This window comes from Pelophylax lessonae, assembly GCF_965119305.1.
Source record: "Pelophylax lessonae genome assembly, chromosome: 5".
Classification (NCBI taxonomy): Eukaryota; Metazoa; Chordata; class Amphibia; order Anura; family Ranidae; genus Pelophylax; species Pelophylax lessonae.
The window spans coordinates 51,020,469-51,032,619 of NC_138772.1; the positions used below are offsets into that span (position 1 = coordinate 51,020,469).

The window sequence follows — 12,151 nt, forward strand, 5'->3', positions numbered from 1 at the left end:
TTAGTCCGATCCTGGGGGGACGGGGGAACGACACAGTTTACCATCTTTGCCCTGGGTGCTGGATGACCTTGTGCCAGCACTGGGTATTGGAACCACTTCTAGGGGCATACCAATAGATCTGGCCAGTCTTGCTGTGGGTGTGGTTTCTTCTCCCTATAACTATCCACCAGGAATCTGGGATCATACACAGTCTACAGAGCAACACCAACTAATAAGTCTTCAATATGACAACCGCATGTTCCCTTGCTGTGATTGCTGCCAGCCTGTTGGTGCTTCAGTCCATCTCATTCTCTACAGCTAAAGGTCAGTCTTGCTGAAATAGTACTGTGTATTTGTATATATATATATATACCATATATGTAAAATGGACTATGTTATCTAGAAAAGTGTTTGACACATTTTGTTCACAAGTTAAAATTAGTAATTTTTGCTAGAAAACTACTTAGAACCCCCAAACATTATATATTTTTTTTTAGCAAAGACTCTAGAGAATAAAATGGCGGTCAATGCAATATTCTTTGTCACTTGGTATTTTCGCAGCAGTCTTTCAAACGCCATTTTTTTGGAAAAATTACATTTCACTGCACTTAAAAAAAAAAACTAAACAGTAAAGTTAGCCCTTTTTTTTTGTTTATTGTGAAATATGATGTCACGCTGAGTAAATAGATACCCAACATGTTACGGTTTAAAATTGCACATACCCGTGGAATGGCGACAAACTACGGTCCATAAAAATCTCCATAGGCGACGCTTTAAAAAATGTTAACTGTTACTAGTTTAGAGTTAGATCGTAACTCTTTTTTTTAAATTATTGCTCTCACTCTGGAGATCGTGGCGATACCTCAAATGTGTAGTTTGAACAGCGCTTTCATTTTCGGGCACGATTTCCGTACACGTTTTATTTCGTTCGTGAGCTCATGACGACGGGGCGGCTACATTTTTTTTTTTCCTATTTTATTTTTTTTATAAATTTTAGCACAGGTTTTTAAAAAAAAAAAAAAAAATCCGATCACTCTTATTTCTGTCACAAGTAATGTCATCCCTTGTAACAGCAATACTGTAGGCAGTGACAGGTACTCTTTATGGAGGGATCGGGGTCTAAAAGACCCTAGACCCCTCCACTACACTTCCATGCATTCAAAACGCAGAGGCCTCACCCCGGTACAACCACTTAAATTCAGCCGACGTAGGTCTACGTGGGTGGTCGGTAATACGGTAAGTGGTTAATGGGTGGTTTGTGGCTCCATGGTCCCTTTTGGTATAGAAACCTAGATCTTTGTTTCTTCTTTACAAAACATGTACTGGGGCTGGTTTCAGTGGGAATCCTTGTGAGCAGAGAGGGTTTAAATCCCAATGCTGTGGACCATATTTGTTTTTCTTTCCCTGGAGCTCTGTTGTTTAACCACTTCTTGATGGGAATGATTTGCCCCCTTAATGACCAGGCCACTTTTTTCCATTTTTGCACTGCGTGACATTAATTGACAATTGTGCAGTCATGCAATGCTGTACCAAATCTAAATTTACGTTCTTTTTTTCTACAAATAGAGCTTTCTTTTGGTGGTATTTTATCACCTCTGTGCTTTATATTTTTTGCAATAGTAATAAAAAAATAGCGAAACTTTTAAGAAAAAAATGAAATTTTCTACTTTTTCTTTTAAAAATATCCAATATACTCAATTTTTGTCATATATTAGGCCAAAATGTATTTAGCTACATGTCTTTGACAAAAAAATCTCAATAAGCATATTTTTATTGGTTTCCAGAAAAGTTATAGCGTCTAAAAACTATGGTGTATATACTTGAATTTACGCAGCATTTACTTTCTGACTGCCTATCTCATTTCTTGAAGTGCTAAAATGGCAGGGCAGTATAAAACCCGCCAAATTCTCATTACCTATCATGGTTTCGGAGGCCCTGAAATGTCCCCCAAAATGACCCCATTTTGCAAAGTAAACACTCCAAGCTATTTGCTGAGTGGCATGGTGAGTCCATGGAATATTTTATATTTTGCCACAAGTTTTGGGAAAATTACACTTTTTTTTTTTTTTAACACAAAGTTGTCACTAAAAGATAAATTTCTCACACATGCCATGGGTATATGTGAAATGACACCCCAAAATACATTCTGCTGCATCTCCTGAGTACAAGGATACCACATGTGTGAGACTTTTAGGGGGCCTAGCTGTGTACGGGACCCCAAAAACCAATCACCGCCTTCAAGCTTTCTAAGGGGGTAAATTGCACATTTTACTTCCTCACTGCCTATCACAGTTTCGTTGGCCCTGAAACTTCAAGATAGCACAACCCCCCTCAAATGACCCAATTTTGCAAAGTTGACACTTCAAGATATTTGGTGAGAGGCATGGTGAGTCCATGCAATATTTTATATTTTGCCACAAGTTTTGGTAAAATTATTATTATTATTTTTATTTTATTTTTTTTACACAAACTAAATGATATATTGCTCACACATGACATGAGTATATGTAAAAATGACACCCCAAAATACATTCTGTTGCTTATCCTGACTCACATAACATATGAGCATTAATGTTGGTGATTTCCTTTATGCCCAACCTAGATACCTTAAGTGTATATATAATAAGTCCCTGACTTATGGTCTGTTCTATGTAAAAGAAAAGCAGAGCTCTGGAGAATGCTCTATCCTGTTCAAAAAGACACATGCAACCAGTGTTCAGTCAAAAGCATTCTTAGATTTATTCCATGTGCGGGGTAATTATTATACACAGAATTGAACAGGAAATACAGTTGGGAGGGGGGAGTGAGTGCTCTCAGGAAGAGTCAAGTCTCTCAAAAGTCAAACAATGGGTTAATACAGAATGTTCGTTAGAAATTGCAAAATATGCCTTGTCTAGACCCTATAACTCAAAGTAGACTTAAGAGGAAGTAAATGTGTTAGGGACAAAGGAAATGGAATGTATCTTTATCTTAAGGTGTCAAGACACTGAAAAAACATAGGGTGATTTACTTATTTCATTGTTCGAGTAACTAAAGACTTAAAGTAACCTTAAATGAAATAAGTCATTATAAGTCAGAGCTGTATTTAAGAAAATGGCGTGACACAGGTCAAGCACTAGAAAATGGCTGCAAGCAACTAGAAAGAGGTTCTGTCATTCCCCTTCAATCTCCTCTAAAAAATCATAATTTCATATGCATGATTTTTCTCCCTATCATTTATACAGTGTCATCAGAGGACACAAGGTCTCTCTGGAAATGGACAGCAGGTTAGGCGACAATGCCCTTGGCTTCCTTAGTATAATCAAATAAGGACCTAAACCTGCCCACCTAAATGGTAGACTTAGCTTTCTTGGCTTTATAAAACTTAACATATTCCTGAGAATCAAAAGGGGTTTGGGTTTGTTGGATCAGCACACCTTGTCTAGCTGTTAGAAATGTGTCAACATTTTCAGCATCTCTGTTAAAGTACAAACTTACATAAGATCCCCCTCTGCTAGCTGAGTCTGGGTTCTTTGTGGTTTTAATGATAAGGCACATAATAAGCTTAAAACATGCATATAAGAATAATAGAAAAAGTAAAATCATCACAATCATCATAGCAATGTCTTTTAACCAGGAAAACACTCCTCCAAAACCAAAACCCCCTATACCTACAAAAGGATCCCAGCTTTTAGCAATGTTACGGGCCTCTTCTTGCAACTTATTGACCTCCTTTCTGTGTTGGGCAATTATGTCATAATAATTTGGCACTTCCAAAGTGGTATTGTATATCCAAGTGCAACACTCATAGTCCTCAGTATGCTCACAGAGGCCAGTCAGTGCAGCACTCATACTCTCTATAGCTAGATCATGTAATTCTAACTTCTTCCTAATGGCCCTTTGTTCAAGATTTAGCAACTTAATATCATCTGAATTTTTTTCCATGATCTCATCAATGATTCCAGAATAATTATTTAATTTTTTCATCATATCAAGCCAGGCCCAAGCCAGATCTCCCTTGCTGAACAGATCTCGCTTGATTCTATGTCTTAACCACTTTACGACCGGCGCACGACGATCTACGTCGGCACTCAGCCCCGGCCAGGCAAACTGACGTAGGCCTACGTCAGCACAATTTGCCGGCCCTGTGCGCGCTCCCGCGCGTCCCCGCCGCCGATGATGACTCGATTGGGTTCAGAACCGATCAGTCATCAGGTCCAGGCCAATCATTTTTGGTCTGGACCTGTTGATCGGTCCTGCCCAATCAGATCATCCTCTAAGCCTGTGAAATGTAAACACAGGCTTAGAGGAGATGTGCCCTCCCCCCACAACGGTCTTTTTGGATCCAGCGTGAGAGGAGAGCACATCTTACTGTGAGTACTGCACCAAGCACACCCACACACAGTTAGATAGGCACATTTCACCCCCGATCGCCCCCCCAATTAACCCCTACAGCACCTGACACAACACACACTATATACAGCATATAGCATATACCTATATACCTGTATAAGTGTGATTTGTGAACAGGTGTAGCCCTTGCGACCCCCCCTTTTCCACTCAAATTACCCCCCACCCCCCCCTAATAAAGATTTAACCCACTGATCCCCCCTGAACCCCCCCTGATCACCGCCGTTAACCCCTACACCCTCTGTCACATCAGCACTAATACAAACGCAATATACGGTGTTATTGTATTTTTGTATTAGTGTCATTGTGATCAGAATTAGCGCAGGCGACTAAGTTTCTGTCCCAAGAAGGTTTAGGGTCCCCGCCACCCGCCCAATAAAGATTTAAGCCCCTGACCCCCCCCTGATCACCCCTACACCCCCTGCCATAACACACACCGTATACAGTATATAGCATTTTGCTATATACCCGTATAAGTGTGATTTGTGGTCAGGTCTAGCGCTTGCGACCCCCCTTTTTCCACTTGAATTACCCGCCACCCCCCCCTAATAAAGATTTAAGCCCCTGATCCCACCTGATCCCCCCCTGATCACCGCTAGTTAACCCCTACACCCTCTGTCACATCAGCACTAATACAAACGTAATATACTGTGTTTTTGTATTTTTGTATTAGTGTCATTGTGATCAGAATTAGCGCAGGCGACTAAGTTTGTGTCCCAAGCAGGTTTAGGGTCCCCCCCACCCGCCCAATAAAGATTTAATCCCCTGATCCCCTCCTGATCACCCCTACACCCCCTGCCACAACGCACACTGTATACAGTATATAGCATTTTCTATATACCCGTATAAGTGTGACTTGTGACCAGGTTTAGCGCTTGCCACCGTTCCTTTTATCCTTAGGATACCCGCCAGTCCCTTCCAATAAAGATTTAAACCCCTGATCCCCCCCTGATCACATCCCGTTAACCCCTACACCCTCTGTCACATTAGCACTAATACACACATAATATACTGTTTTTACTGTATTTTGTATTGGTGTCATTGTGACTTGAGGTTGCGCTAGCTAGCTAGTTTCTTTCCCAAAGGAGGTTTAGGGTCCCCGCCACCCCCCCCCCAGATCCCCAGCGCATAGTTTAGAAGTAACCCCTTGATTGCCACACACGCACGCACGCACGCACGCACGCACGCACCTACACTTCCATTTCTAGTATAGTGTTTGAACAGATCAATATCTGATCTGATCAGAACTATACTAGCGCCCCCATAGTTTAGGGTTCCCAAAACGCGGTGTTTGCACGATCAGTACTGATTCCGGCCAGCACCTGCGTTTAACCCTTTCACCCAGGCAAGTGTAGTAATCAATAGATTACTGTCACTTGCAAAAAAACACAAGACACAAAACCGCTGTGTTAGCAGAGTCAGGCCTGATCCCTGCTAGCATTAGCAGTTTTTTTTGTAGCGCTTGAAATAGTCTTCGACAACCAGGTGCTTTTATTACCTGTGAGTCGCATCACTGTACGAGTAAATTTAGTTGCCAAAATGACCAAACGTTCGTACAGGGATGAAGAGCTTCTCAGTTATATGCTGACCGAGTCATCTGATAGCGAAGGGGAAGCTACAATGACCGAATTAGTGTCAGTATATGAACCTGATGACGGCAGCGGCTCCCTGACAGATAGCTCCGACGACAGATGGGTCCCTGTTAGACCCAGGCGTACCCGACCCCATTCTGAAGTTGTTGTGATGCAGGAATCGCAGGGTGCTCGTATGGAGCAGAGTGTGGGTACTAGTGCCGCTCATCCTTCTGGCGACCTGGCAAGCGCCAGCGGCCTAGTACAACCTGGACCTAGTACAACCAGCACTGCAGTAAGACCTGGTGACGTGGCGAGTCCCCTAAGTGCAGTTGAAGCTGGTGCGGTGGCTAGCACAAGTAGTGGCCCGCAGCCACCGCGTATTCGAAGACAGGCCCGTAGAGCCCATAGTGCCCTCCCTGATGCGCTGGCATTTCCTAATTGGCAACCCACCGATACTACAGCGCCAGTACTTCCCCCATTCACCGCCCAACCTGGAATCCACGTGGAGACAGCTGGTTTTACGCCCCTGAACTTTTTTGAGCTGTTCTTCACGGAAGATCTTTACAGATCTATTGTGGATCAATCAAATTTGTATGCACAACAGTTCATCGCCGCCAACCCAAATTCACACCTTGCCAGACAATTCGGCTGGAAACCTATAACGGTTTCCGAATTTAAGATCTTTCTGGGCCTTTCCCTCCACATGGGCATAACTAAACAGAGTGAATTGCGGCTATATTGGTCCACTAGCCCAGTTCACCATATGCGCATGTACTCTGCCTCTATGTCCAGGACGAGATACGAGCAAATTCTGCGATTTATGCATTTCAGCGACAATGAACTCTGTCGTCCTCGGGGAGACCCTGCATACGATCGGCTCCACAAAATTCGGCCCCTCATAGACCACTTCAATCAGCGGTTTGCAGCCTTGTTTACCCCCGAACAAGTTGTCTGCGTTGACGAGTCCCTGATTAAATTTACTGGCCGCCTTGCTATGAAACAGTACCTCCCCAGCAAGCGTGCCAAGTACGGGGTCAAACTGTATAAATTGTGTGACAGGGCCACAGGCTATACAGTTAGTTTCCGGGTCTATGAGGGAAAAGATAGCTGTGTGGAGCCCCCCCAACTGCCCAGACTACATAGGGAGCAGCGGTAAGATCGTTTGGGACTTGGTGTCACCCTTATCCGGAAAGGGGTACCATTTGTACGTGGACAACTTTTATACAAGCGTGCCACTATTTAGTCACCTTCTTGATTTACAAATTGGCGCATGTGGCACCGTGCGACCTAATCGCCGGGGCTTCCCCCAACGGCTTGTAGATTCCCGTCTTAGTCGGGGGGCGAGAGCCTGCTTGAAAACGGACAAATTACTTGCGGTGAAGTGGAAGGATACACGGGATGTTTATGTTCTGTCCTCCCTTCACCCAGACACGACGATCCAAATTCCTACGGCAACTGGCGTTGTGGAGAAACCCCTCTGTGTCCACGAATATAACCTTAACATGGGAGGGGTGGACCTTAACGACCAGCTTTTGGCGCCGTATTTAGTTGCCCGTAAAGCCATACGCTGGTACAAAAAAGTGTCTGTTTACCTATACCAATTGGCTATGCTGAACGCCTTTGTCCTATACAGGGCGTCAGGACGAACTGGATCTTTCCGGGAATTCCAGGAAGAGATCATCCTTGCCTACCTGTACCCAGGAGGCATGCCTGCCCAACTTCCCCTTCCAGATGCAGTGAGCCGGCTGCATGAGAGGCATTTTTCACATGTCCTCCCGAGTACCCCTACCCAAAGATGGCCCCAAAGAAGATGTCGTGTCTGTAGCAAGCGCGGATTTAGGCGTGACACCCGTTATTATTGTCCCAAATGTCCTGACCAACCTGGTCTCTGCATCGGGGAATGTTTCGAGCTCTACCATACACTAGTGGATTATTAGCGTAGGGTACAGCACGACACAGTGTAGGGCACATAAACACAGGGTCTCGAAGGATGTTGGATGTCCATCGACATTTTGAGAGACCCAAGCTGGAAGAGAAGATCGCAGATGATCGCAGTCCCTCCCAAATCAAGAAGTAAAGGAACAGTTAGAAAGAAAAATAAAAGGATCCAAAAACTGTTGTGGTGTCAGTAATTTTATATGTCCTTCTACTCCTTCCTACTATACTTTTTTTCAATGTCCTTTGTTTGTTTTTTCATTCTTTTGTGACCTGTTTCTCTTGCAGGTCCCTCGTCGGCTACCACGCATTGATTTTATATATTCTGACACAAACAGCGTTTGCGCTCAGCATATATGGATACCTTTGCTGATAGCAGCTGTGGTGATTTTCTGATTTCAGCACTGCAGTTAAAATCCTATTTTGGTATACGTGGATAGCGCCGTGTATACCCATCATTAAATTCAGTGGGTGGTTGTTTGGGCGGTTAATGATGAAAATCCAAAAACTGTTGTTGTCAGTCATTTTATATGTCCTTCTACTCCTTCCTACTATACTTTTTTTCAATGTCCTTTGTTTGTTTTTTCATTCTTTTGTGACCTGTTTCTCTTGCAGGTCCCTCGTCGGCTACCACGCATTGATTTTATATATTCTGACACAAACAGCGTTTGCGCTCAGCATATATGGATACCTTTGCTGATAGCAGCTGTGGTGATTTTCTGATTTCAGCACTGCAGTTAAAATCCTATTTTGGTATACGTGGATAGTGTCGTGTATACCCATCATTAAATTCAGTGGGTGGTTGTTTGGGCGGTTAATGATGAGTAATACTACGCATTATTCCTGTGCTGATTTCTGATAGGTTCTCTTTTTTTCCGTTCAGCCCACAGGCTGCATGAAAAAAAAAAAAACCTATATGCCAAACAAGGACCAGCAATGTACTGGTACGTTGCTGGACTTTGAGTGGTTATACCAGGATGATGCCTGCAGATTTAGGCATCATCTTGGTATCGTTTTTTACAGCCAGCGGTCGGCTTACATGTAAAAGCAATTCTAGCAGGTAATTGGCCGCTAGACTGCTTTTACATGCAGTGGGAGGGGCCTCCCCCCCCCCACCGCCGCCTTCCGCAGCCTTCCATGGTTTTTCTCTGGCTCTCCTGTCCCACCGGTTAACCCGAGAGTGCAGCCGGTGGTTCAATTATCTAACCATAGAGCTAATTGGAGATGAGAATGGCTCCAATCATCTCTATGGCCTAAGATGCCGGAGGCTACGAGCATTTTATGACTTCTGTTTCGCCAGAAATAAACAGGGCCATTGGGAAATTGGGAAAGTATTTTATCACACCAATTTTGGTGTGGTCAGATGCGTTAAGGTCAGAGGAGAGATCTAGAGTCTAAAAGACCCCAATTTTTTTTAAAAAGAGTACCTGTCACTACAGATTGCTATCATAGGGGATATTTAAATTCACTATGATAACAATAAAAATGATTTAAAAAAAAAAAAAAATTAAAGGAAAGGTGTCAAAATAACATAAAAAAGCAAAAGAAAAAAAAAAAAAAAAAAAATTGAGCCCCCCCCCTTACCCCCGGTGCTTGCGCGCAATGGCGCACGCAAGCGGTGGTCTAGTGTCATATGTAAACCACAATTGCAGCATGCATGTGAGGTATCGCCGCGATCGCCAGATTGAGTGCAGTAATTCTTGCAGTAGACCTCCTCTGTAAGTCTAAAGTGGTAACCTGTAGAGACTTTTAAATGTTTTCAAAAATGTACATACGTTTTTGTCGCTGCGCAGGCATGCGCAATTTTTAAAGCATGTCATGTTAGGTGTCTATGAACTCGGCATAAGATCATCTTTTAAATTTTACCAAAAAAATTGGAATTATATAGTGTATTTGTGCAATAAATTAAAAAAAAATGTATTTTTTTCGCAAAAATTGCGTTTGGAAAATCTGTGCGCAAATACCGTGTGACAAAAAAATTTGCAACATCCACCATTTTATTCTATAGGGCCTCTGCTTTAAAAAAATATATAATGTTTGGGGGTTCAAAGTAATTTTCTAGTAAAAAAAAAATATTTTTTCATGTAAACAAAAAGGCACAGAAAAGGCTTGGTTTTCAAGTGGTTAGAAGAGTGGGTGATGTGTGGATAAGATTGAGTATAAAATGCCGGAACTGTTCAAACACCCCCCTAATGACCCCTTTTTGAAAAGTAGACACCCAAAGCTTTTTTCTGAGAGGCATGGTGAGTCCATGGAGTATTTTATATTTTGCCACAAGTTTCGGGAAAATTATTATTTTTTTTTTTTTTGTTGTTTTTTTACAGAAAGTTGTCACTAAATGATATATTGCTCATGCATGCCATGGGAATATGTGAAATGACACCCCAAAATACATTCTTTTGCTTCTCCTGAGTACAGGGATACCACATGTGTGAGACTTTTTGGGAGCCTAGCTGTGTACGCGCCCCCGAAAACCAATCCACATCTTCAGGTTTTCTAATGGCGTAAATTGCTGATTTTACCCCTGACTACCTGTCACAGTTTCAGAGGCCCTGAAATTTCAAGATGGCACAAAACCCCCCCAAATGACCCCATTTTGCAAAGTAGACACTCCAAGCTACTGGCTGAGAAGTATGGTGAGTCCATGGAATAGTTTATATTTTGCCACAAGTTTCGAGGAAAAAAATTTTTTTTATTTTTTTTTATTTTTTTACACAAAGTTGTCAGTAAATGATATATTGCTCACACAGGCCATGGGTATATGTGAAATGACACCCCAAAATACATTCTGCTGCTTCTCCTGAGTACAATGATACCCCATGTGTGAGACTTTTTGCCAGTCTAGCCGCGTACAGGACCCGGAAAACCAATGCGCACCTTTAGGCTTTCTAAGGGCGTAAATTGTTGATCTCACTCCTTACTACCTATCACAGTTTTGAAGTCCATAAAAAGCCAAGATTGCACAAACCCCCCCCAAATGACCCCATTTTGCAAAGTAGACACTCCAATCTATTTGCTGAGAGGCATGGTGAGTATTTTGCAGCTCTAATTTTTTTTGGAAAATGAAGAAAAAACAGGAAAATGCATTTTTTTTCCTCTTTTTTCAATTTCCAAAACTTTGTGACAAAAAGTGAGATCTGCAAAACACTCAACATGCCTCTCTGCAAATAGCTCAGGGTGTCTACTTTCCGAAAAGGGGTCATTTGGGGGGGGTTGTGCTGTCTTGGCATTTCATGGCCTCCAAAACTGTGATAGGTAGTCAGGAGTGAAATCAACAATTTACGCCCTTGGAAAGCCTGAAGGCGATGATTGGTTTTCGGGGTCCTGTACTCGGCTAGACTGCAAAAAAGTCTCACACATGGGGTATCCCTATACTCAGGAGAAGCAGCAGAATGTATTTTGGGGTGTCAGTTCACATATACCCATGGCATGTGTGAGCAATATATCATTTACTGACAACTTTGTGTAAAAAAAAAAAAAATATATATATATATATATATTTCCCGGAACTTGTGGCAAAATATAAAATATTCCATGGACTCACCATGCCTCTCAGCAAATAGCTTGGGGTGTCTACTTTCCAAAATGGGGTCATTTGGGGGGGTTTTGTGCTATCTTGGAATTTTAGGGCCTCCGAAACTGTGATAGGTAGTCAGGAGTGAAATCAACAATTTACGCCCTTGGAAAGCCTGAAAGTGGGGACTGGTTTTCGGGGACCTGTACTCGGCTAGACTGCAAAAAAGTCTCACACATGGGGTATCCCTGTACTCAGGAGAAGCAGCAGAATGTATTTTGGGGTGTCATTTCACATATACCCATGGCATGTGTGAGCAATATTTCATTTACTGACAACTTTGTGAAAAAAAAAAAAAAATATATATATATATATATTTCCCGGAACTTGTGGCAAAATATAAAATATTCCATGGACTCACCATGCCTCTCAGCAAATAGCTTGGGGTGTCTACTTTCCAAAATGGGGTCATTTGGGGGGGTTTTGTGCTATCTTGGAATTTTAGGGCCTCCGAAACTGTGATAGGTAGTCAGGAGTGAAATCAACAATTTACGCCCTTGGAAAGCCTGAAAGCGGGGACTGGTTTTCGGGGACCTGTACTCGGCTAGACTGCAAAAAAGTCTCACACATGGGGTATCCCTGTACTCAGGAGAAGCAGCAGAATGTATTTTGGGGTGTCATTTCACATATACCCATGGCATGTGTGAGCAATATTTCATTTACTGACAACTTTGTGAAAAAAAAAAAAAAAAAATATATA

The 12,151-nt window shown here is 42.5% G+C and overlaps 1 protein-coding gene across 1 annotated transcript in view; it reads left to right on the forward strand.

Annotated features, from left to right (window-relative positions):
- The first annotated feature begins 219 nt into the window (after positions 1 to 219).
- Positions 220 to 12,151, forward strand: part of LOC309555995 (carboxypeptidase inhibitor SmCI-like) — a 232,730-nt gene continuing 220,798 nt past the window's right edge. Inside the window, exon 1 of the mRNA XM_082258248.1 lies at positions 220 to 303. Coding sequence (XP_082114374.1) covers positions 225 to 303 — 79 coding nt within the window. The 5' untranslated portion in view covers positions 220 to 224. The remainder of the gene's footprint in view (positions 304 to 12,151) is intronic.